At 35.2% G+C, this 25,674-nt stretch overlaps 1 protein-coding gene across 2 annotated transcripts; it reads left to right on the forward strand.

The window, feature by feature from the left end:
- The first annotated feature begins 763 nt into the window (after nt 1–763).
- On the forward strand, nt 764–18,608 carry PAK1IP1 (PAK1 interacting protein 1). 2 transcript variants are annotated; one of them, XM_074271403.1, is made up of 10 exons: nt 764–931; nt 3,619–3,781; nt 4,819–4,939; nt 5,034–5,108; nt 5,823–5,875; nt 6,657–6,802; nt 6,886–6,983; nt 13,937–14,036; nt 16,265–16,388; nt 18,399–18,608. In XM_074271403.1, the coding sequence occupies exons 1-10, from the start codon at nt 848–850 to the stop codon at nt 18,590–18,592; spliced, it is 1,158 nt and encodes a 385-aa protein (XP_074127504.1). In that variant the 5' UTR covers nt 764–847; the 3' UTR covers nt 18,593–18,608. The 2 variants fall into 2 exon arrangements, with proteins under 2 accessions (XP_074127504.1, XP_074127515.1); XM_074271414.1 differs by having other exon boundaries at nt 18,402–18,608.
- Nucleotides 18,609–25,674: the final 7,066 nt, after the last annotated feature.

The following is a 25,674-nucleotide window of genomic DNA, read 5'->3' on the forward strand; positions in this document are numbered from 1 at the left end:
AAAAGACCCAATATTAATCACTGGGATATAGAATAGGCATTTTAAAAATATTTATTGAAAGTCAGATGATGTCACTGGATCATAAGCTCTGGAATCTTTCGTTAGGTAAACCACTCTGGGATTTAGGTAACATGAATGACATGACTGAAATAACTGAATAACTAGGAGGGAAGGGGCGGGACAGATCGTAATTAAAATGATTCGCAAAAGTCAAAAATTCTTTAAATGTCAAAGGAAAATAAGAATTCAAACTTAAATCATGGGAACAGCTGGTCCGGATCACCCTCCGCTCCACTAAGGTGTCCACTCTCCTCACTGTCCCGCCCCTTCCCTCCTATCTCCGCCCCTGTTCCCTGCCCCTCCCTCTGCTCCAGGTTCTGGTTCTCACCCCGACCCCTTCTCCCACAATTAGGTCCCGCCCCCCTCTCTGCCTGTCAGTTCCAGTCTTCTCCCCATTTAGCCCCACTGCCCACGTGCTCCCAAGGACAAGTCCCGCCTCCGCTCTTTCGTCACGACGTAGCAGAAATTTCTATTCTAAATTGACATCACCAGTCCAACTCTTAGAAATACCTTCTGTCTCCACTCCCACGCTTCCTAATTTCCCTCAATTGTCATTTTCTGAGTTATTTGACTTTATCTTGGAAAAATCAATGGAACTGCAGTGAGGAATGGTGTTCATCAAAAAAACAGGCTCATAGGTAGACAGCCCTGCGTTTTCAGTGACGTCACCCAGGAGCGCCGGCGGGAGAAGGACCTTAGGATTTTGGGGTGATGACTCACATACTGGCTCCGCCCTCGGACCTCGCGCTCCGGAAGGAAAAAGGAAAGGCGACGCGTGCGCGGCGGTATGGAGTTAGTCTGCGGCTGCTACGAACAAGTTCTTTTCGGATTCTCGGTGCGAAGGGACCCCGGCCCGAACGACAAGAGCGAGGTAAGAGCGAGGCAGCGCATTCAAAGTCAGGGCTGTGTCATCCGGGCCTCGGAGCAGCTGTGTTCGGGGGTTGGAAGTCGGGGCTTCAGACATGCTCCGCTTGACTTCTTGTACTTGGAGGCACATGGGCTGAGGACTGGGCAGGGAGCAGGAGACCTAAACTCAGCGGCCCTCCAACTTTTTAAATGGGGGCCAGCTCACTGTCCCTCAGACTGTGGAGGGCCGGACTGTAGTAAAAACAAAACCTCACACTGTCTCCGCCCCTCAGCCCTTTTGCCTTAACCAGGGGACCGCATAAACCTCCTCTGCGGGCCAGATGCGGCCCGAGGGCAGTAGTTTGAGAACCGCTGCCTTAACTCATTGTTGAAGGCCTGCTCCTGTTAGGGCTTCACGGAAGGAGATCGGCGTAGTTCTGGCGGAAGAGCTCAAATGGGAGAATCTGTCCTCCCCCTCCCTCCCAATAATCAGAACTTGGCGTTTTTGTAATTTCTCCACATTTGCAAATGCTTTTGCTGACAAAATCCAGGGGAGGCAAATATTAATGTTCCCATTCCACAGGTGGAGAAACCGAGGTCCAGATTAGAGGTCCATTCAATTAGAAATTTTAGTAGTCCCAAGAACATCACTGTATCTACTGTCAGCCTTGCTATTAGGGGCCCTTATGCACTGCTGGCACTTACTAAATGGTTCTAGCTCATGGTGCTTTTGTAGGATGTTGTACTAGAGATTTTAAAGTCCTCTTTAAATGAGTAGTTCTGGGAGCTGTCCATGGTTAGTGTTCTGTTGTGGACCCTATGTTTAGCAATGCTGGCTCAAGTACCCCATCTGGAAAAGAAATGTGTTCATTATTGGAAGTTGCTTATCACAAAAGTATTTCCCTTATCTTATCTGCTTTCAATTATTTCAGGTTACTTTGCAGAAACTTTGAGTGTTCTTATGACAGAAGTTAAATACTAGGTCATGATGTTGAGTCCTAACTTCCCCTTTGTAGCCATGTAACTTTAATGTTTGGATCCTATTTTGTAGAGTGATTGAGGGAATCAAATAAAATGATGTTTTAAAAGTGTTTTTATAAACACTAAAGTGCTTTTTAATTAAATCATTCTGTCATGGAAAAATTGTATGGTAGTGAACATTACCTCATTAATAATTATATATTATTATGCACATAATTATATATTAATTATAATTAGTAATAATGAACAACATTACCTTAACTGATAGGTTAACTTCTAAGCATCATCATTGGTGTCAAAACATTTGTGATTGATAGATCTCATCATTCCCTTAGAATACGTGTAGTAGATATGATTGTAACTGCCATACAGCTCTAATGTTCACAAATCTAATGGTGTTTGGGAACATTACTTAGATAAGTAGATAATTAAAGACAATTCTGAGGTACCACTACCCTCCTCAGATTGGCTAAGGTGACAGGAATACATAATGATACATGTTGGAGGGGATGTGGGAAAACTGGGACACTGATACATTGTTGGTGGAGTTGTGAAAGAATCCAGCCATTCTGGAGAGCAATTTGAACTATGCCCAAAGGCCTATCAAATTGTGTTTGCTTTTTGATCCAGCAGGGGCCTGTATTTCAAAGAGATCATTAAAAAGGTAAAAGGACCTACATGTACAAAAATGTTTGCAGCAGCCCTTTTGGTAGTGATAAGGAACAGGAAACTGAGTGGATGCCCATCAGTTGGAGAATAGCTGGATAAGTTATGGTGTATGAATGCTATGGAATATTATTGTTTTATAAAAACAATCAGCAGAATGATATTAGAGAGTCCTAAAGAGATATGAACATCAGTTAAGTGAAGTGAGTGGAACCAAGAGAACATTGCCAACAGCAACAAGAAGATTATGTGATGATCAGTTCTGATGGATGTGGCTCTTTTCAACATTGAGGTGATTCAGGCCAATTCTAATAAACTTGTGATGGAAAAAGCCAACTACATCCAAAAAAAGGACCATGGAGACTGAATGTGAATCACAACATAAGTTTTTTCACCTTTTTTGTTGTTTTCTTGCTTTTTGTTTTCTTTCCCCTTTTTTTTAAAAAAAATTTATTTTTGATCTGATTTTTCTTGTGCAGCATGATAAATGTGGAAATATGCATAGATGAATTATTCATGATAAGTACATAATTCAAACATAGTAAGCAGATACTATGTTCCAAGTACTGTGTTGAGATCTGAGGTTATAAATCAAGATAAATCTTTCCCTCAAAGAGGAAAGTTGACATATCAAGGACAGCTGGAAAGGAATAGTATATCTAAGATAACAAAATGGAAGTTTTGTGGGAACCTACTTTTGGCTAAGAAAAGATTAAAGCTCACCTATCAAAGCTACAGGAATTAGGGACAGAGTCCAAGATTGAAATTCCATCTTACAAGAGATAGAAATGACAGCTAGAGAGTAATTAAGTATGATGAAGAGATTGCATTAATAGCATACTTTGTCCTCCAATTTTTCAGATGACATGTTGGCCTTCCTTATTTAGTTCTCAATTTTTGTTTGTCCAGTGATTATATTTATTGATTTTTTCCTACCTCTATAACAGGATTCATTTACAGCTTCTATTGGTTATTGTAAATAATCTGTTTCCTTGTCAGAGTTAATCAAAATAACCATTAATGTGTGTTTTGATTGTGACTTTAGAGTGTCTTATTCACTTTCAGAAATGGACTCCTGTGGCTGATTTTACCCACCATGGCCATGCTGCCTCCTTGTCAGCAGTGGCTGTAAATAATCGTTTTGTGGTCACTGGAAGCAAAGATGAAACAATTCACATCTATGACATGAAAAAAAAGATAGAACATGGAGCATTGCTGCATCATAATGGTAAGGAAATCCTATCTTAATTGGTATTTTGTGTTGTGTTTACATATATATCAGTACCTCATCATTAAAATATATAATAGAACTAGTAGTTTACCTAACATGAAGTGTTCAGGAAGGTAACAAAATCAACATGGTTTTATGCTTTGGAATCACTATTTGGAATTAGCAGACATCTTAGTGCTTATGTGGTCTATCTAACCTTTTGTGTACTAATTACCATTTATGTCAGACTATCTGTAATAGTTTGGTTCACTTGGAATAATAATAATATTTACATAAACCCTTCAGGATTTCTACATGCTTTAAGAATGTTATTTCATTTATTCCTCATAACACTCCTGGGAGAGAAATTCTATTGTTATACTCTTTTTATAGTTTAGGAAATCAAGTGACTCACCCAAATGTTTGAGTCAGAATTTTAACTTGATTGTTTCTCACTTGAGGTCTAGCATTCTCTCTCTTGTACTATCTAGCCACTTTAATTTGGAAAGTGTTGCTTATAAAGCCATAGCACTGAATTCACTGAAAAGTGTTAATGAGGCAACAGTGAGGACAGACCTAGCTGCTGACCACTCCACTTTCTTCAGCCAGTCACTATGTTTGGAACAATACATATCCACTACCACATTGGGAGAAACCAGTGATAGGATTGTATATTTGAAACTGAAAGAGAACATCACCTATACCAGCATCTTTATTTTTATAGGATGAGGAAACTGAATACCAGGGAGATATGACTTGCCAAAGGAAAATAGATAACTAAGTAGAAGAGAAAGAATTTGAACCTTTGACTGAATCTGATGACCTTCTACTGTTATACACTGAGTTGCTGTTTAAATTTAAAAGTGTCAAATCAGCATATTTGAATTAAACATGCTGATGGATGAAATATTTAACTGTCCAAATTAAGACTTTCCCCTTTAACAGTGCTAAACTGATAGCTTTTCATATGTGTACCTAACATAAAATGGAATTTTCAATTTAAAAGTATAGCAATAATGTAACTGTGGCAACTTTGACTTTCTTTTTGTTGATAGGCACAATAAATTGCTTGAAATTCTTTGGTAATGGGCACTTAATTAGTGGAGGAGAAGATGGACTAATTTGCGTTTGGGATGCAAAGAGATGGGACTGTTTGAAGTCTATTAAAGCACATAAGTGAGTCTGAGCCTCTTTCCCTCCATTAAAATTCTTAACATAGTAACTAAAATTGGATGCTGAACTATAGTGCCTTTTTTTTTTTTTTTTTAAGGGGACATGTGACTTCTCTTTCTGTTCATCCATCTGGCAAATTGGCACTATCAGTGGGAACAGACAAGACATTACGGTAAGCAATAGTTAACCAAATTTTTAGTTAGCAGTAGTAGAATTAGTCATTAATCTCCAAGCAAAACAAGAACTTTTACTGTAGCACATTTTACTGACTTAGTTGGGTGCTTTTCTTTGTTTTCTGTGTCAAAGCTATTAATCTTTTAAAGATATATTCATATGAAAAAAAATTTTATAGCAATAATTAGCTCTTAAAATGGGAACATCACTCTTGGTTCAAACACAACAATAGGTTTTTGTCAATATACATTGAAAATGATGATGGATTCTGGATCCCTCATACTAAAATTTTCCTGTGGCATTTAAGTAATACTCTTAAACCATAATATTATGGGGTAGAAAACATTGTGGGTCATCTATATCCCAGCTTCTTAAACTATGGGTTGCAACCCCATATGGGATCTCATAACTGAATATGGGGATAGTAAAATTGTGATTTATTATCAGTAAATTTGTGTACCCTGTAACTCAGAGTCATGTAAAAACTTCTTGGGCAAAGAGAGGTTATGAGTGGAAAGTTTAAGAAGCCCTGATCTAAATCACCAAGATGAAATGTTTTTAACAAAATGATATATCATTTTCTCTAGGTTTGTTTTAATTAACACTTCATTGATTTAGCTTCCTGTTAGCATCCTGCAAATACTAAGTATTTGTTGTTCAGTATTAGTTGGTGATCATACTGATTATATTACTAAAAAGCCTTGTTTTATAGAACATGGAATCTTATTGAAGGAAGATCAGCATTCATAAAAAACATAAAACAAAGTGAGTATTCTGTTGGCAAAATGTTTTTGTTTTTTAAATTTTATTTTGCCTTTTGTATTTATAATAGCTATTTCTTGGCCTTCTTTTCCAACTGAACCTTCTCTTGAAAAAAAGAAAAACATTTAAATAAAAATAGTAGATGTATCAAGCAATGTCATTATGTATATCATTTCATATCCATATAGTCTCCCATTTCTGTCAAGAGGACCATAGATCCAAAGCTGGAAAAATTCATTTGTATTCACATATTATGATTTATATAGATATCTTATTGATGGCTTCAATTTCCAGATTTTTTGCAACTATTAAAAAAAAACTGCTTTGAATATTTTAACTAATCTATTAGGAAATGGATTTTGATTTTATATTGGCGGATTATGATTAAGTGTAGTTAAAGTAATTTTTTTCCAGATTGGCAATGTTATGTGAAAAATTATGTATGAAACTAAAAGGAAACTGTGATATAGTATAGAGAGTTTTGGATTGGGAATCAGAGGACCTGAGTTCTACTTCTAGTTGTTTTACCTGGCAGCTTAGTGATCTTGAGCAAGTCAGTTTTACTTATGAGCCTCATTTTCCTCCTCTGTAAAAAGAGGATGTTGAATCAGATGATCTTTTAGGTCCTTAAATCTATGAAGTTACTTTGGCTCTCTATTTTCCTAACTTTCATAGTAAAGTTTTTTGAAATAAATATTTTTATTGCTTTTTTGTGATTTTTATTTATCAGACACATTATTAGACAATTAGACAAATATTTCTTTGATTATTTTTAAAATTGTAGATGCTCACATCGTTGAATGGTCCCCTAGTGGGGAGAAGTATATAGTTGTCATAATAAACAAGATAGACATCTACCAACTTGAAACTGCTTCCATTACCGGTACCATCACTGCTGGCAAAAGAATTTCTTCTGTTACATTTATTTCAGTAAGTATGTAAAACAGTGGAATTGTGTGTGTGTGTGTGTTTTCAATACTTAGGTACATTTCCTTGTTTTTGATTCTTCTTAGGATTCCATACTTGCTGTGGCTGGAGATGAAGAAATTGTAAGGTTTTTTGACTGTGATTCACTAAAATGTCTCTGTGAATTTAAGGCTCATGAAAACAGGTATTTTCTTAACAATTCAGCTTATTTCTTTTTTCCCTTCCTGTATAAGTGTCTGTGTTTATATTTAAATGCATACATATTCACATATACATACACATATACATATCCCCAAGGGCAGCAAGGTGGCACAGGGGATAGAGTACTGGGCCTAGAGTCATTGTTCATGGCTAGGCTATGTTGATATAATAGAAATGACAATGCTACGAGAATTAATGTATGGATTTATTTTTATACCAGACTGCCAAGATGGCTACTTAGAGCAAATACATAACAGTTATTTGGAGGAACAAAGGGGGAAAAAATCTATAAAATCAAGAGCGTCAATGAAAAAAAAATGAAATGACCCCTTCTAGGCGTCTGATTAGTTATTACTAAAACTAATTTGGTTTTGATTGGAAAATAGATCAATGACACAGATCAGGCAAATAGATATCCATTCTAGAAGTTTTCTAGAGAAATTTTGCTTGCAGGTGCCCTTCTTTTGGTCTTCATTAATATTTCGAGGATACCAATGTAGATCTAGGATTTCTCAGCTGTTATTCTTCACTTTTGTTTCATGATTCCTTCCCTACTTTATATTTTTCTGGTTAAACATGTTTTCCTTGATGCCAGTTTTTCAGCATTGGCAATGTGTCACTGCCTAAATCCCTGTTATAGAGGTTTGTAGATTACTTGAGTTTGGGAATTCTAAGCTGCAGTGGGCTAAAGCTAATTGAATATCTTCCTTATTAAGTCCAGCTCCAGTAAAGGTAAGCCCCCAGGAGAAAGGGGCTGCCAAGATACCTAAGGAAGGTAAAACTGGCTTAAGTCAATGGAGCAGGCCAAAGCTCATGCTAGTTAGTAGTGAGGTAAGACCTATAAACTGGATAAAGCTTCTGCACAACCTTAGATAGGGAAAAAAAGAAAATAAGTGTCTGCTTTCATTCACCATGTGCTTTTCCTATGTTGTTTGGATTGCTTTCAGAACTGAAAGATTAATTTGAGATTAATGTTCCATGATTCACAGCCTATAAGATGATAAGAAGAATTGGGCTTTTATGGCGGGGAACAATTTGGGAATTATTATAAGCACAGAACAATTTCCCAAAAATTAGCTAACTCTTACTCTTTTTCGAATTTTAGGTCAAGTTCATCATACCTCTTTAGTTATGTGTCATAATTTGCAAGATACGATTTTCATCCACTTGGTTTTTCCAACATATTTTATTAGGTTAGTCTTTTGAACGATAAGAATCTGTTTGAGTATTCCTTCTTGTTACATCGCAGCTGAAAGCAATTACATTTTCTGTAAACGGGAGCATTCAGAAAACCTAGCGATTTATACTTATGATATATATTTATAGTGATTCTATTTACACAGGATATACATTCCATGAGTCTGACAAACACCTTTTGGCAAGCTAACGTCTCCTTGCTTGAGTCTTCATGTCGTGTTGATACTGAGAGATTAATAATAATAGAGTAATTCTGGTTGCCAAATCTAGTTTCAACTCTTAAAAATGCATGTGAGATGAGGCTTTAAAGATGGTTTCTGTTCTGTCAAGTCAGATGTTTTTTGGAATCTGTTTTTGAACAATGGGATCTTAGCCTCTCAATATTTCAGTCAAATCTGTGGTTATAGAATTATGATCTGCTATAGAAAATATAGTAAAAGCTTCCCTGGGTATCTCATGTGTTTTCATTAAGGGTCATTTTGTTCTGTCAGTCTTAAAGATTTTAGAGAAAATAAGTAAGCACATGGTTGATAATTGCTTTTGGTGAGGATAATACCTTATGTGATACTTTCTTATTTGTTTAGAATTGTCCTCTTTGAGATCTTAAAAACTGATCTACAGTGCCTTGTCATATGATTACTTTCTGCACACATTCTTTATTTGGACAGATACATCAGATTTTCCAATCTTCCTTTTTTTAATGTTTTCTTTACATATCATTACAATAGTAAGCATTTGATATATAGAAGATGGAATCTGAGGAGGGTTGTAGTTTTAGTCACCAGTGGTAAGAATTTATTGTTTTAGAAGCTATAATAAGTTTGCGGTTCTCTCAGTTTCATATCTAAATTCTTTTACACATGGATTTCATTCCACCTCAAGCCAAACTTTCTCTTGTCCAGTTTTCTAGTGCTTTTTACTGTTTTATGAAATGATAGTGCTTGCAATTTTCCATCATCCATGTTCTCTGGGTATTTTGCAAAAAGCTTGTACTTTAATCCAACATTTTTTCCTTATCTACCATGTTTCTCTTGGCAGAGTATTTACTGGGGATAATTTTTGGCCTTTGGGATTTCTTATTCTTTTTGATCACTACTATACATCTGGTATATGTCTCCTAAGAAGTCATGATAATCTGAGTCAGTATTGTTGGTGTTCTTCATTTTCTGGTCATAATCATTTATTTATATAGGTCAGGTTGGGGCTTGTTATTACTTATCAAGTATTCTCATCTTTATCCTAACGTGTGTGTGTGTGTGTGTGTGTGTGTGTGTGTGTGTGTGTGCGCGCGCGCGCGCGCCATAATCTTTTTCCTTATTTTTTTTCATTTAAAATATTTTTCAATAGTATTTTATTTCTTCAAGCACATAGATAATTTTTTCAACATTCTTTCTTGTAAGACTTTGTGTTCCAAATTTTTCTTCCTTATCTTCTCTCTAAACAGCAAGTGACCTGATATAGGTTAAATATATATAGTTCTTTTAATTTCATATTTAATATCATGTTGTACAAAAAGTCAGATCAAAAAGGGGAAAAAAAAGCAACAGATATAAACAAAAGAGGTGAAAATACTATGTTGTGATCCACATTTAGCCCCAGGGTCCTCTTTCTGGATGGAGATAGCTCTCTCTCTATCACAAATCTATTTGAATTGACCTCAATCACCGCATTTTTTAAAAGAACCACATCCATCACAGTTGATCATCAACAATCATCTTTTTGTTCCTGTATACAGTGTTCTCCTAGTTCTACTCACTTCACTTAGCATCAGCTCATGTAAGTCTCTCCAGGTCTCTCTGAAATCATCTTGCCAATTGTTTCTTATAGAACAATAATATTTTATAGCGTTTATATACCAAACCTTATACCATACCATACACTATAACTTATTCAGCGTGAATGAGCATCCACTCAGTTTCTATTTCTTTACCACTACAAAAAGCTGCTACAAACATTTTTACACATGTGAGTCCTTTTCCCTTTGTTATGATCTCTTTGGGGTATAGTACCAAATTATTTTCCAGAATGGTTGTTTCATTTCACAACCCCACACGATATAGATTTTGACTTGGCTTTAACCAATTTGAGATTTGCGTGGACTGAGTTTTATTTTATTTTATTTTATTTTAATTAAAGCTTTTTACTTTCAGAATATATACATGGATAATTTTCAACATTCACCCTTATAAAATCTTGCCTTTTAATTTTTTTCCCTCCCTTCCTCCCAAGCTTTTCCCTAGACAGCAAGTAATCCAATATATATTGAACATGTGCATTTCTTCTAAATATATTTCCCCAAATATTGTGCTGCACAAGAAAAATCAGATCAAAAAGGGAAAAAAATTAGAGAAAACAAAATGCAAACAAATGACAACAGAAAGAGTGAAAATACTATGTTGTGATCCACACACAGTTCCCACACTCCTCTCTCTGGGTGCAGATGGCACTCTTCATCACAAGATCATTGAGATTGGCCTGAATCATCTCATTGTTGATGTGATTCATGATGGATTGAGTTCTAAATGGCTTATGTGTCAATAAGTAGTAGTTTGCTGTCAAGAAATAGTTGATCTGTTTGTTTCATTTATTTATTTGTTTGTTTGTTTGATGGATATGGTCAGTTCCATTTTTCATGGAGATGTTTAACATATCCACCATCTTCTGACTCTCTTCATGAAGAAAATATTCACGATAAACAGATATGAAGCTTATGAATAATAGACTTTTCATCTTTTAATACTGAACCATATTTCCAAACATATTTTGGAAAATCTAATATTACTAAGAAAATCTAGGGAAAATTCCTCAGGGAGGATAGGGAATGAACCCATGATGTCATCAATATAGGAAGCTTTCTTGTGAGGAAGCTCTCTTTCAATTATAGGTCAGCAGCTTCTGCAATTTAAAATCTTTAAAGTTGGCTAAAGTACTGAAGGTTACACTATAGTTTAGTTTGTGTTATCAATTGAGGTTTGAATTCAGTTCTCCCTGGCTTCAAAACTTGTTCTCTATTTCTTGCATGTCTGTTTCTCCCTTAAACTCTACATATCTAGAAGAAATCATGTTGATAACATTTTGTTTTGTTTTTGTAATATCCATTTTGATCTGTATCTAGGTCTATCTCTTAATCCCAATCCCCCCAATGATTGAATTTATCCTCAGGAATGTTTGGAATGTCTTCATAGATGATGAAAGTACAGTACTGAGGTCTTGAATTAGTTTGTTACAATCAAGTTATCCACATTTTTGAGAAATCCTGCTCAAATTACTTTTTATATGCACATTTTGTGCTGATTGATCTTAGTTTATGATCTTTAGTGATAGTGAAACTCCAAATGGACTCAGAAACAACTGGAAGTACTCATGAATGAGGTAAAAAAGTGTTGTTAAGGTTTAGCATTCATTATGTGTTTGATAATCATTTAATTTTTCCGGACCTCAGTTTCCACATATATAAAGAGTGGTTACACTATATAACTCTTCTAGCTCTTATTCTCTAGTTCTTTTGACATTTTGAAAATGTTATGTATAGTTAAGTCCTTCTTTTTCCCACTAGGTGATAGTGGAAGTTTATACTTGGCAGATAAATTCTTAGTGTGTATTGGAAGGGCCTTATGCTAGTCTATCATATTAAGAAGCATATGAATAGATTGTTATAGAAGCAAATAGCAAACCCACCCTAATGAAATTCACATTATAATTTTGAAGTATATGATACATAGATGCCATTTTTTTAAATTCTAAGAGGTGGAAGCAATGCATCTGAGTAGTCCAAAATACAGACTTACAGATTTGAGGGCCTGTGGAATGTTTTATAAAGGAATTTAGAATTTAAATTTAACATTTTAAATCATGTAGGAATTCAGCGGATGAAGGAAAATGGAAAGGCATTGCAGGCATAAGATTTGGCATAAGCAAACACATTGAGTTGGGAAAATGAAAGTTATACCTGGATTACATCAAATAGTTCATCTGAATGCAACCAAAAGCTAGTGGTTTTGAGTCAGAATTGCCATGATCCCGTCAGAACATGTAAAGGACAAATACCTATTAGGTATTGTGCTAATCCTGGCAGGTAGCATTAAGGGCACGTAGCAGGTGATGACAAAAGAACTTATTTGTAAAATTGCAGAGACAGAATTGCTGTCTGATTGGATAATATCAGACGTAGGCTAAGTGTATGTTTGATGCCACTGGTCTAATTGGAGTGGTTATACTTTCACTAATATACTCTGAACACACTGATTATGGGTGTATGCTTTGCTCCTTTTACCATTTTTAGATCTCTCTTTATTACACTCACATAGCAACTTCTCCTGTGAAGTTAATTGAATACAAATTTACTAATAGATTTAGATTCTGGTTTCCATTATGTCAGATGCTAACTCCTAAGACATTATTCTTTCTTTCTTAATAAGATTGATTTCTATCTCACAGTCTTCCTCTCCATTCCAATTCCTCTTCATTCTAGGGGGCTTCACCATATCCAGTGTCCCCTTAAATACTCTAGCTTCCTAATTCCTCAGTCTACTCGTTTCCCATGATCTACTTCATTCTGCCTCACCTTCATCATACCTTTGATTCTGTTATTATTTTCTCTCACATTCAAGAACTCTAAACTTTCTTTATTTGATGATAATCTCTTATCTCTTAAACATAATGTTCAGTGCTTTCATAGGCAATCACCCCTGCTCTGGCTTCATTCTTCTTCCATTTTTAGTATTGACCCCATTTAAACTGTATATTGTCATTTCTTCTTGTATCCTTTTTCCCTTATGTGTGTGATTGCCAACTGTGGTTTATAACCATCAATGATTCCTTTCCTTACACTCATATGCTGGCAATATAGAATTGGAGGAAACTATAACACTGCTAAAAGAGTCCATTATAAATTTATGCTTACTATTCTAAAATGCATCCTCATTGTAGAACCTACTATTCCCCTCCTTAGCACCTGTCTCTTATCTTTTCTTTTATCTCCAAGCCTTTCAGGTTACTCTTTGGCAAAGACCATGCCTTATATATTACCAAAAATACTTAGATCCTTTGACCAGAGCTCCTGCTTTGCTCTTTTCTCCTCATCTCACATATCTCTGAATTTATCCCCTATTAACTTCACTGTAATCTTTGATGATGATGATGTGGCCCTTCTTTTTTCCAAGCACATCTCCTCTACATGTATCCTTGAACCTATCCTCTTGTATTCTCTTAGTTTTTCACTACCCTCCTCCTCATTCTTTTTCTACTTGTCATTCTCTCCCCATCCTTTAAAAAACCAAAAAAAAAAAAATTGTCTGAACATTAGGTCCTCCTATTCAGGAAAATTCAGTCCTTTCTCCCTAAGCCTTATTTAACATTAGGATCATATACAAGGACTTTTGCCATATAAAACTCTTTACTATCTGAACCTTGTCTATCTTTTTAGTATTCTTCCTTTCCACTTCCTGCCATGCCCATTCTCTAATCCAGCCAAACAGGCCTTCTTTCTGTCTCAACGCTGCAACTCCCAATTGATATGCTTTCAGGAATTCTCTCCTCTGACCTCTAGCTCATACTCTCTGGTTTCTTTAGTTACAGACCTTTCAGAGCCCTCTTAGGGCTTACTGCCACACCCTTTAAAATATCTACTCTGTATTTCTATAGTATTTTCCAGTTACATATGTCTTGATTCCCTTTCCTACCCCATTCAGCTGTAGCTCCTGAGGAGCTCTTTGTCATCGGATTAATTTTCTCTTCTAGAGTAAAAGATATTTGCAGCTTTGATGTCCCAGAGCATCATGTTATTGTTACAGCATCCAGTGATGGCTTCATCAAAATGTGGAGATATAAACCAAATAAGGTCAGTACACTAGCATAATTCAAATATACATCATTGTAATAGGGTGGTCACTGCAGTTTTGGTTATTAGTTTTCTCCTTATTTTACCAATGGACCGGAATTTGAACCTTGACTCTTAATAGCCCTCTGGCTTTGGACAACCAGGGTACCTATTGAAACCTTAGTTTCTTTATCTAATAAATAGTGATAATACCCATAAGGCCAGGCTTATAGGTAGGCATCTGTCTAGAATGACAGTCAGGTGTACTAACAAAAGTTTTTATTTATGATCTTTTTTTAATGTATCTAAATCCAGAAAGTTGACTCTTACTGGTGTGTGTTTGGGGGGACAGGGGAATGGGGGATTGTATGAATGTGTGTGTGAATGATTTACATGAGAGCTTAGAAACTCTTTAAGACATAGGGGACACAATTTTCAAACCTGGTATAGGGGCATCCATGCCTGACCCACCTATCAGGTTGGTCATAAGGCTCAAATGGGATAGGAAAGCACTGTAATAAAGTTTTTGGCAAATATGAAACATTATGGCTAATATCAAAAACAGCTATGAAATCGTATTGTTGGGAAGTGAAATGGATTTCCATCTGAATTGTTCTATTACTGTATGGTTTTTGGCATTTTTATATTGTAGATATATTTAGCCTTAAGGAAGTTTTTACAGTTAATGGGAATCAATAATTAACACTATAGGTTTTCAGTAAATTCGGTGGCCCAAATGGGAATTAAGATAAGCTTAATTCCTTTTTAAAACTCAGAGAAGAGATAAATTTACCTTGAAATAAGTTTTCATTAATAGTATTAGTCAGAGGCAAAGAGATATATTTTAAGTAAATGGACCTGAATTCAAAGTCTGCTTTTGCTACTATCTGAGTGATCTTTGGCAAGTCATTTCTCTTGCCCCTCAGTTTTGCTCATCTTTAAAATAGGAGGTTAAGTGACTATTCAGGTCCACTTCTAAACTCTATTCTGCACCATTACGAAGTATAGTGATTTTGAATAAAAACTTTTCTGAGGGATACATCTGGATGTGTGAAATGAGATGTGGACTTAATTTTTTTTATCTTAGGAAGGTTTTTTTTCAAAGTTTACATTTTAGCAATTCTAGGTTGCTATTTGTGATCTTTTAAATAAGTCCCATCTCACTCTTTTTTTGTCATTGAGCTAGATTTAAAATTCTTTATCTTTGAGATAGAAACAAAAAATAACAACAGCTTCGAGCCAAACAAGCATTATGCTAAATACGTTACAAATACCGTGTTTCCCCGATAATAAGACCTATCCTGAAAATAAGACACCCACATACTCTTTAATATTCCGCTAAAATAAGCCCTCCCCCGAAAATAAGCCCTATCGAACTTACTATGAAAACGGTCATCATGGTGATCCCCTGCGCTATATGCTGCGTAGCGGTACCTTCAGTAAGCAGCGCCGCCCTCCCCTCCCGGGTGAAACGCACGTCGCGCTCCGAGCTGCATCCAATCAGAGCTGCAGCAGTGAGCGCGTCATCCTCTTCTTCCCTGGTGATTTGCTTGCTGGCGCTACTGAGAGCAGCGCTGCGGAGTAGAGCTGAGACAGGACCATCTAAAAACTCGGTAAGTTCAGTAAGCGATGGAGAATAAAATAAGCACTCAGGGGGCATGATGGAGGCTAAAAGGGGCATGATGGAGGCTAAAATGGGCATGATGGAGGATAAAAGGGGCATGATGGAGGCTAAAATGGGCATGATGGAGGATAAAAGGGGCATGATGGAGGATAAAATAAGCCCTCCCCTGAAAATAAGCCCTCTGGTGTTTTTTAGTCCCAAAAAAATAATAAGACAGTGTCTTATTATCGGGGAAACACGGTATTATTTCATTTGATCCTCACAACAACTCTGGCACATAGGGGACTGTTATTCACAGTTGAGGAAAATGAGGCAAATGGAGATTAAGTTACTTGCCCAAAATCACACAGCTAGTAAATGTATGAGTGGATTTAAACCAGGTTTCTCTGACTTTGCTCTGTCCACTGCACCATCTAACATGAAACCAGGGGCAGAAAAGTGAATGATGTATAGTGGGCAGTCAGGGCCATAGTCTTTAAAATCCTGACATAGCAAGAACTTTTGAAGTTAATTCTGTTTATGGCATGAAATCTTAAAGTTTTATTAATGGGTTAAATGTAAACTCTAATTTCATTAAAATAATTCAAAATTAACATATTTTCAATTTTTTTCTCCCACTTTGAAGACTCCTCCATCCTTACTATGTGAAGTAAATACTAAAGCTAGACTCACCTGCCTTGGGGTGTGGCTTGACAGAGTTACGGATATTAAAGCAGATATTGAAGATCAAGCTGCAGTCCTTTCTCCTGGTAACTAATGTTGATCACTTGTATTACATTTAAAATTTTCAATTATTTTTTACAGTGGTTCTAAAAGGTGTATCCCCTGTGCCTATAGTTTTGCTAGATGTGCTTTGTATTTCCCAGTGTTTGTCCTTGGCTACAGTTTACTACCTGCTATTCCCAGATTAGTAGAAAAGTCACAATAACAATTTTAATTTTAGAGGTGTAAGCTACTGAATCTTGGTAAGTGTTAGGTTCTTACTAAGTGCTAAGTCAATACTTAACAATTCTCTAGTTCACACCTTTTTTCAAATCTTTAATTTTATTCAAATCTAAAGGTGTATATTTTCTCCTTTTTTGACCTACAGAGTCAATCTCTTCAATCACAAGATATGCATGTTTAAAACACTTATATCCTGTCCTTCTCTCTTAGCTTTAACCAATGCTTTTTCTAATCTTGTCATAGGCTGCTTAACAGGTGGGTGATTCTGTTTGTATTTCTGCCTCTTTCCCTCCTTGCTCCACCCCTGCAGGGTTAATTGAGGGAGGACATGGGAAATGCTCCTGAGGACATGGGAAATGCTCCTGTTGCTCAGAATTGTACTTAACTTCATTGTTATCTGATTTATTCTTTTCACCTAATTTAGTTGACACCTCCCCATTTTGCTCCTTCTTTTCCTTTAGAATAACAATTTTTAAAGCCACTTGGATTAAATTATAGATATGAAATGTATCTTTGGAAATTGAGTTTGGTTTGGAATTGTAATGTTCACCTAATTGCTCTCCTACTAATTTCCATTCATCTGGATCCAATTCTTTTTTTTTCCAAAGAAAAACAAGGACATATGACCTGCACAGTTTTTAAAAGTTCAGTAATCTCCTCCAAAATTATAATCAATCATTGGCTTTTCATAACCTTGATAATGCTCTCTAAACATTTTCCTTGAACAGAAGGCATTTGCCCCATTTCACTGAAATTCTACTTTAGCTCTTTAGCAAAGTTAAACAAAGTTTAACAAAGTTTCCTTGTTACTCATGCTTCTGGGTCAGAGAGACTTTTCCACTGACATCTGGATCAGAGGCTTTTCCAATGGAATCAGGATCTTGTCGGTCCCTGTTCAGGCACCAAAATGTCAAGGTCCTGACTAGCTCCTCTGAAGGGCTCAGAATCAGTCCTTGTCAGGATAAGCAAAAGTCCTTGCCCCACTTTGTTGTGGGCGTCAATATGTAAAGTCCTGATCCTCTCTGTTGTAATCCTTCTCAGGGAGGAGGTTTCTTTTCTCTGTGAATCTTTTTCTCTGTCCTCTTCTTCCCCTCCAAAAGTATGGGATTGCTGGACTTGGGAATCCACGGGACAGTCTTCTCTTTGACCCAATCCAGAACTGACTGAGAGGATAAAAGAGACAGACAACATTGGGTCCGGAGGAGTGAGTCGAATCTGGGCCAGAGTTGGGATGGTGGCCTGGAGGAGGAGTCTGGATTGGGGAAGGACAAAAGCTGGAGGAGATTCAGAGCTCCCAAGAAACCTGCTCACAGAGAAAAGATTTTACAGAAAAGAGATCTCCTCCCAGAGAAGAAGCGAGTGAGAACTCAAGGGCTGATGGGAAAATTACTTCAACCAATGAACTTGCTCCTTTTAAAGGTTGTGTAAACTCCTTCTCAGAAGTTCAAAGGGGTAAACTCCCCTTAAAGGCTGGAACCAAAGGTGTGAACTAGAGAATTGTTAAGTACCAACCTAGCACTTAGTAAGAACCTAACAGGTAAGGAAGAGATCTAGAGGAGGACCAGGCCTGGGACCTCACTTCCTAGAATCCCTTATTGTTTTGTTGTTGAATTGAAATCAGTATATCACATTCCTTATAGTAGAGAATACTGTGCAGGGAACAAATGAATTTTGAGTGTTTATGGATAATAAAGCATATTGTGCTTTAGATGAGAAATTGATATATCTACTCTCCTTTTCATTATTTATTATTTCATTATTATTGGTGTTTTGGGGGGAAAACTTTCTTCATTGTTACTTTCATTGTGTTTCAGAAGAACAAGAATTCACAAGTAATCCCCCAAAATCTGATGATTCAGCAGAAAAACAGCAACAGTCCGAGAAATTTGGTTGTACTAAGGAAAGTAAAAAACCAACAAAAGCAGAAAATACACTGTCAGTCAAGAAAAGAAAGTTGGGAGGTATAATAGAAAAGAAGAAAAGAAAGAAAGCACAAATCACCGAATAAATCTTTGAAAATTCAATTAAGTTTTTGAATGGAATCATTTCTCAATTTTGCCTAATTTTTTTTTTTTTTTTTTAGTAAAAATAAAGAATTTCTACATATGAGATTCATGTGGTACATATATGAAAACTTATATTCTAAAGGTCTTTCTTTGTTGAATGTTTATACTGTAGTAACATAAACTATGTGATATTTTTATGTAAAGTAAGGTTTGAATTTATAATCTTTTCAGAAGTTCTAATCCTATTCTTTTCAAGTTCAAATGTAAAATTAATAGAAACGAATTTTATCAGTGTGGAGAAAAATATTTTTTAAAAATTGTAAAATTATTTTTTAAAAAAATTGAAAAAGTTTCTAAATGATGTTGGGAAGGGTAACATTTAAAATCTTTTCATCACTTCTACCAAGAATGGAAGCAAATCTTAGCTGACATGTGACTCAGTATTCTCAGTAAAGATGATGACACACAGTATACATTCTGCTCATTGCAATGGAGTTGAAATAGCAAAGTTAAGAAAAGAGTGCTTAATGCAAATGCACAGAGAACCAAATACTTGAAGCCTATAGAGATGAACAAGGAAGTAAAAAAATAAAAATTTATTAAATGTGAGTTACAACTTTTTTTTTTCTTTTAAGGCAAGGTATAAGTAATAAGATAATTGTTCAAAGACTTTTTATGGGTAGGACATGTTATGTGAGTAAAATAAAAAATTAAATACTTGGATTTGCAAATATTAAATTACATGTTAAAAGGATAAAAGTGGCAGGAATAAAGTCTGAAAAAGCTGTCAAATTGTATCTGAAATTTCAGTCTACATCTTCCATGAGTTTGGGGCTTTAATCAATAGATTCAACTTCTCCAAAGATGGGAAGTTATATCATACAGAATTCAATATTCATAAGAGTTCATAGGGGATTAAGAAGTGAATGTTTATTGTGAGGACAAGTTAATGCTGGTGTTTGCTGATAAAATACACAGAAGGAATTTTGCAAAGCAATACAGAGTCTGTGGATTCAGTGTTATGGAATTTCTAAGGCCTTTGGCTATTTATCACATAATTCGATCCACTAAGTATATGAAATAATGGACTATAGTGAAAATTGGTGAGGCAAGTTTCAATGTAGTCCTAATAATATTTGAAAAATTTTAAGTGATCACCACTGAACTGCAATTTAACTATTTTGATTAATCTTCAAAGATTTTTTTTTTAAAACAAAAGCTTAATTAGGACTGTTTATGTCACTTTGTTTTTATTTTCCAAATTATGTTTCTATTTGACACTATTAATGCATAAAGTATATCTATTTATATAGTAAGTATCCACTGTGACTGGAGAATGCTTAGATATGCACCATCAGAGCATTTGCCTCAAAGTGATCTAAAGGATTCTGTTGGGCAAAGGGTGTATTTCTTTAAGAAACAAACAAACAAAAACTTCTCCATCTTTGTGTTCTGTAGCATGAAAAAGTTCTTAACACTGAAGTCCTTAGTACTATGATGTTTAAATAGTACAACTAAATTTAATTTTATCAGTGGAAATGAATAGGTCACTCTCATTTCTTCATCTGTAGAATGTGAATACTCCTATCTATTTCATAGTATTGCAAGGAAAATGCATTGCCAATGAGTTGTTATATAAAAAAGCAAGCTATTGTCCCTATATGTAACATTTAGAAACAAATATTTTGAACTTTATAGCAAAACCTCATCACTTACATTTCCATTTCAGTAAGATGAGGCTGTGTCCTTGTCTTGGTAGAGACAATATGGACATTAATGTGAATGCAATTGAATTCTGCTCAGTTCAACAAGCATTAATAAACACCCATTATATGTCATGTATTGTAATAGGTGTCAGGGATGAGGAATAGAAACTGGATCTGTTGATTTCCATTGTATAAGGAACTCCTGACCATCTCATCTCTTCATTACACCACTTGTATCTATTATCATCATCTTTCTCCCCTGTGGACCTTGAATTTTGACCCTAGGATTCTGGGCTCTGATAGGTGAGCATTCATTCTAACTCTATTAGGACTAGGCCTCTATGTTACTTCTGACCATCTCCACATTCATACTGCTGTCCTTCCCTTTTCACTTCCTTTTTATGTGTAGTCTTCCCCCATTAGAAGGTAACTGAGGACAGAAAATTAAATAAAAACTATATACAAAGTGATATCTGATGTGGAGTCATGGGGTAATAAGTTGTCTTGCCCTCAGTAGCAATGCTAATATTTTAAAAATATTTAATATTTCCCCCAGAACAACTTTTTTACATTTAAAAACAAAAAACAAACAAAAAAATTTATGTTCCGATTCTCTCCCTTGTCCCCACCCCTAAGTCCCATTAAGAAACCACATGTGAAGCTATGCAAAACAATAATTTAAAAAAAATTTTTTTGCAGTTAAAAATTCCCGCAACTGGAGGGGAAAAAAAAAAATCCATGTAACGTATATAAGCAAACCAAATTCCCACATTAGCCATGTCTAAAAAATGTTGCATTTTATATACCTTGGTTTCATGTTTTAGGCAAAAGTTTTCTCATTCTCTGAGTCATGGTTAAGCAATGGTAATGTTTTGATTATCAAATCTTTAGAAAGAAGGAAAAGAATGCAATGTATTCTATACTTAGTCCTGCCTGATGATTAAAATAATAGTCCATGAAGTCCTTAGAGTCCAATTATAAAGGGGTGAGAATGTTTGAGGGACTTAGTTCCAACTCTTAGATTAGCCCTTGTTTCAATTTGAAATCTAAAAGTTGCATATTTTCCCATTAAACATGTTTTAAGTATTATTTTGCACTGTTTTTATATTTAATCATATTTAAATATCTGTATTGTTTCTTTAATAAAATTTACTATATTTTTCTAAGTAAAGTATTTGTGATTTGAGTTATTTGTAAAGTATCTTCTTTGTTTTTGGTAAGAATCATTTGAGGATGGTTAATGGATTTCCCATCTTTATATGAGTTTGGCATAGTGCCTGAGGTAGTATCACCGGGTAGAAAAGCTGTGAGCCTTCTTCCAGGAATTATGATGGATGTGTAAAGGGTAGAGAGACTGGAGCATTTGTAGATAATTTGTACAAATATGTAGACATTTTGTACATGGCTGTGGATGGCTTATAACAGAAAATGGGAAGCTCTTTGGTTGATTATGTAGCCATCCATAGGGCCTAAAGAGATTCCACCATTTCTCTCTTTCAGCTGCTCCATTTCTATGGGTTTGACTGACACCTTTGCATGTATCAAGTGAGAGATCATACTTTTAAGGGGTGAAGCTATGGGTTTTTCCCCTGAGGTCCTTTGACCAAGAGAAAGAGACCTCAGCTATTGTTCTTTGCATTTGTTTTCTGTTTTCCCTTTTTAGGTGGAGACTGGAACCTTTGATCTTGTCAGTTCAAAAGGTAATGAGAGCATAAAATATTAGTAAAGCACTTTGCAAACTTTAAAGCACTATATAAATGCTAGTTTTTTTTTTTTTCCCCTGGAATCTAATTGGCTTAATTTTTTATAATAGCTCTGTTTTTCAAACTATATGCAAAGACAATTTTCAACATTCACCTTTGCAAACCCTTGTGTTCCAAATTTTTCCCTTTCTCTCCCCCCACCCCCTCCTTAGACAGCAAGTAATCCAATGATGGTTAAACATATTCAGTTCTTCTAAACTACTTCCAAATTTATCATGCTGCACAAGACAAAAAGAGGAAAAATGAGAATGAAAAAAAACAAGCAAGCAAACAACAAAGGCAAAAAATAATGCTAGTTATTGTAATAATACTTGTTCACCATACTCTAACAAATTGGGAAAATATTTTTATAGATAAAGGCTCTGATAAAGGCCTCATTTCCAAAATATATAGAGAACTGACTCTAATTTATAAGAAATCAAGTCATTCTCCAATTGATAAATGGTCAAAGGATATGAACAGACAATTTTCAGATGATGAAATTGCAACTATTTCCATTCATATGAAAGAGTGTTCCAAATCACTACTGATCAGAGAAATGCAAATTAAGACAACTCTGAGATACCACTACACACCTGTCAAATTGGGTAAGATAACAGGAACAAATAATGATGAATGTTGGAGGGTATGTGGGAAAACTGGGACGCTAATACATTGTTGGTGGAGTTGTGAAAGAATCCAGCCATTCTGGAGAGCAATTTGGAACTATGCCCAAAAAGTTATCAAACTGTGGATACCCTTTGATCCAGTAGTGCTACTACTAGGCTTATATCCCAAAGAAATACTAAAGAGGGGAAAGGGACCTGTATGTGATAAAGTGTTTGTGGCAGCTCTTTTCGTAGTGGCTAGAAACTAGAAAACGAATCAATGTCCATCAATTGGAGAATGGTTGGGTAAATTATGGTATATGAAGGTTATGGAATATTATTGCTCTATAAGAAATGACCAGCAGGACAAATACAGAGAGGTTTGGAGAGACTTACATGAACTGATGCTGAATGAAATGAGCAGAACCAGAAGATCACTATACACTTTAACAACAATACTGTATGAAGATGTATTCTGATGGAAGTGCATATCTTCAACATAAAGAAGATCCAACTCACTTCCAGTTGATCAATGATGGACAGAAACAACTACACCCAGAGAAGGAACACTGGGAAGTGAATGTAAACTGTTAGCACTGTCTTTCTACCCAGGTTACTTATACCTTCGGAATCCAATTCTTACTGTGCAACAAGAAAATTGGATTTACACGCACATATTGTATCTAGGTTATACTGTAACACATGCAAAATGTATGGGATTGCCTGTCATCTAGGGGAGGGAGTAGAGGGAGGGAGGGGAAAATTTGGAAAAATGAATACAAGGGATAATGTTATAAAACAAAAAATTACTCAATCTAGAATGTTTTCTTTGTCCATCTCATTGCATTTTCATATTCTGCCTTGATTTATAGTTTCTATGTACTTTAACTTCTAGAGAACAAATGTTGTCTTATTCTTCTTTATTTCTTCAATCTGTACCTAACCTAATAGCATATAGTAGGCACACAATAAATTTTTTTTTTGAAGTAATGATTCGTATCTTTTTAATTTTCCATCTAATTCCTGTTTTTTCTCTATTAAGCCACACTACCCTTTGACAAGCCTTTTAACAGACAATGCATCACAAATATATCACACAACACCCCTACCCCCACCAGTCAGGGTCAAATTCTGTTTAAATGACATGGGGCCAAGCCTTTTGCTAAAGAGCTTTTGAAACAACAAGAAGGATATCACATTCTTGCTTTGATACACAATAAATATTTGCAGCTTGGGCCTGAAATCAGGAAGACTCACCTTTTTGAATTCAAATACAGCTTCAGACACCTACTGGCTGTGTGACCCTGGACAAGTCACTTAACTTGTTTCCTCATCTGTAAAACCATTTAAAGAAGGAAATAGCAAATTACTCCAGTATCTTTACTAAGAAAAGCCCAAATGGGGTCACAGAGAGTTGTACTCAATTGAAAACAAGTAAACAACAATAATAAATATTTATTGAATGAATGTCTGCCTTGAATTATGGGAAATATTATTTTCCTTTTTGTACAAAGAAACATGCATTATGAATTGCATAATTTATATAATTTATGATACACACACACACAGCCTGATTTTAGATTTTGTCTCTGGGCTTAAAGAACTTTGACAAAACAATGTTTTAGTGGAAAGAAATTAAATAAATTGTATAATGCTTCACCCACTAAGTGTTTTAAACATAGTCAGTTTTTCATCACAATGAAGCTTCTTCTTAATACATAGCATGCTCTTTGCATGTCCCTCACTTTTCTCCTAGAATATGCTTATAGAACATAAAGGAACTTTAAGGGAAAGTTTATTAGAGAAGGTAAATCTCAAGCAAAACCTTAAAATTAATTTCAAATGAAATAAAAATAATTGTAATATTACTTCTACTACTACTTCCCTTGACTACTATGAATAATTAAGAGAATAATATATAGAACAATGTTTTCAAATTGTTAATATTAATATTTAAATTAATTAAAATGAATATTAAAAAGGAATATATTAAAATTTGGCATCCAGTACTACACATATCAAGCAGTAGTTTATGCAACAGTTGACATAAGATTATAGAATCTTAGAACTTAAAGGGACCTCAGAAGCTATTAGTTCAAGTCTTTAAACTGATTTAAATTAGTTCAAGTATCTAAATGAGAATTCCTTTTATACCATTTATGATAAGTAATAGTCTAGCCCTTACTTGATTCCCTCAGATTAATTTTGAATGCCCATTCCACTTTTGAAAAGCTCTATTAGGAAAAATTTCCTTAAAGCAAAAGTTGCTTCTATACAATGTCTACCCATTGCTCCTAATTCTGTCCTCTGGTCCAGGACCAGAGAAAGTCTAATTTTTGTTTCCCCACCTGATTATAAATCCCAAGTTGCATGATTTGTATTATGAATTGTTCTTAAAATTCTTGCCACAGCCTAGCTTTTGATTTTGTCTCTAGGCTTACAGAATTTAACACACAAAAGAATATTGTAGTGAAATAAAACCCTGGATTTAGAGGAAGAAGGACCTGAATTAACATCTTATTTACTGCATATATGACCTTAGCCAAGATATTTAAGCTATATGAACCTAGCTTTTCTTATTTGGAAAATGTAGAGGCTAGACTAGGGGATTTCTAAGATTCTGATGATCTCTAAATTCTATCCAGATGTCCAAATTATAAAGTATATGAGAACATAACACAAGTCATTTCACCTTGTCTCTCAGGTTACACTGTTTCAAAATGAAGTTGGATAAGATGATGTCTCATTTCCAAACCAGTTCTAACATTTTATGAGTTCTGACTCATTGGAAAATATTATGATTATCTAAGTGAAATTCTGCCTCCTTTTAGAAACTAGTATTATCTTCTTTTAGCACTCTTAAAAAAAAAAATACTTCCCTTGAAGCTGACACAAGTGATTAGATAATGACCTAAGATCAGCAGACTCCAGACCTAAACTGGCCCTTGTATAATCTTGGTCACACCCAACAGACAAATATAATGGTTCAGCTTAAATAATTCACAGCTGAAAGGCCAGCAAATTACAA

This window comes from Sminthopsis crassicaudata, chromosome 1, assembly GCF_048593235.1.
Source record: "Sminthopsis crassicaudata isolate SCR6 chromosome 1, ASM4859323v1, whole genome shotgun sequence".
In the NCBI taxonomy this organism is placed as follows: domain Eukaryota; kingdom Metazoa; phylum Chordata; class Mammalia; order Dasyuromorphia; family Dasyuridae; genus Sminthopsis; species Sminthopsis crassicaudata.

What these genes read in the sequence shown, in the direction of transcription:
- PAK1IP1 (XM_074271403.1), top strand. Translation starts at nt 848, where the DNA reads ATGGAGTTAGTCTGCGGCTGCTACGAACAAGTTCTTTTCGGATTCTCG. An exon ending in AAGTCTATTAAAGCACATAA is followed by an intron (nt 4,940 to 5,033) that starts GTGAGTCTGAGC and finishes TTTTTTTTTAAG; the next exon opens with GGGACATGTGACTTCTCTTT. An exon ending in TTTAAGGCTCATGAAAACAG is followed by an intron (nt 6,984 to 13,936) that starts GTATTTTCTTAA and finishes TTTCTCTTCTAG; the next exon opens with AGTAAAAGATATTTGCAGCT.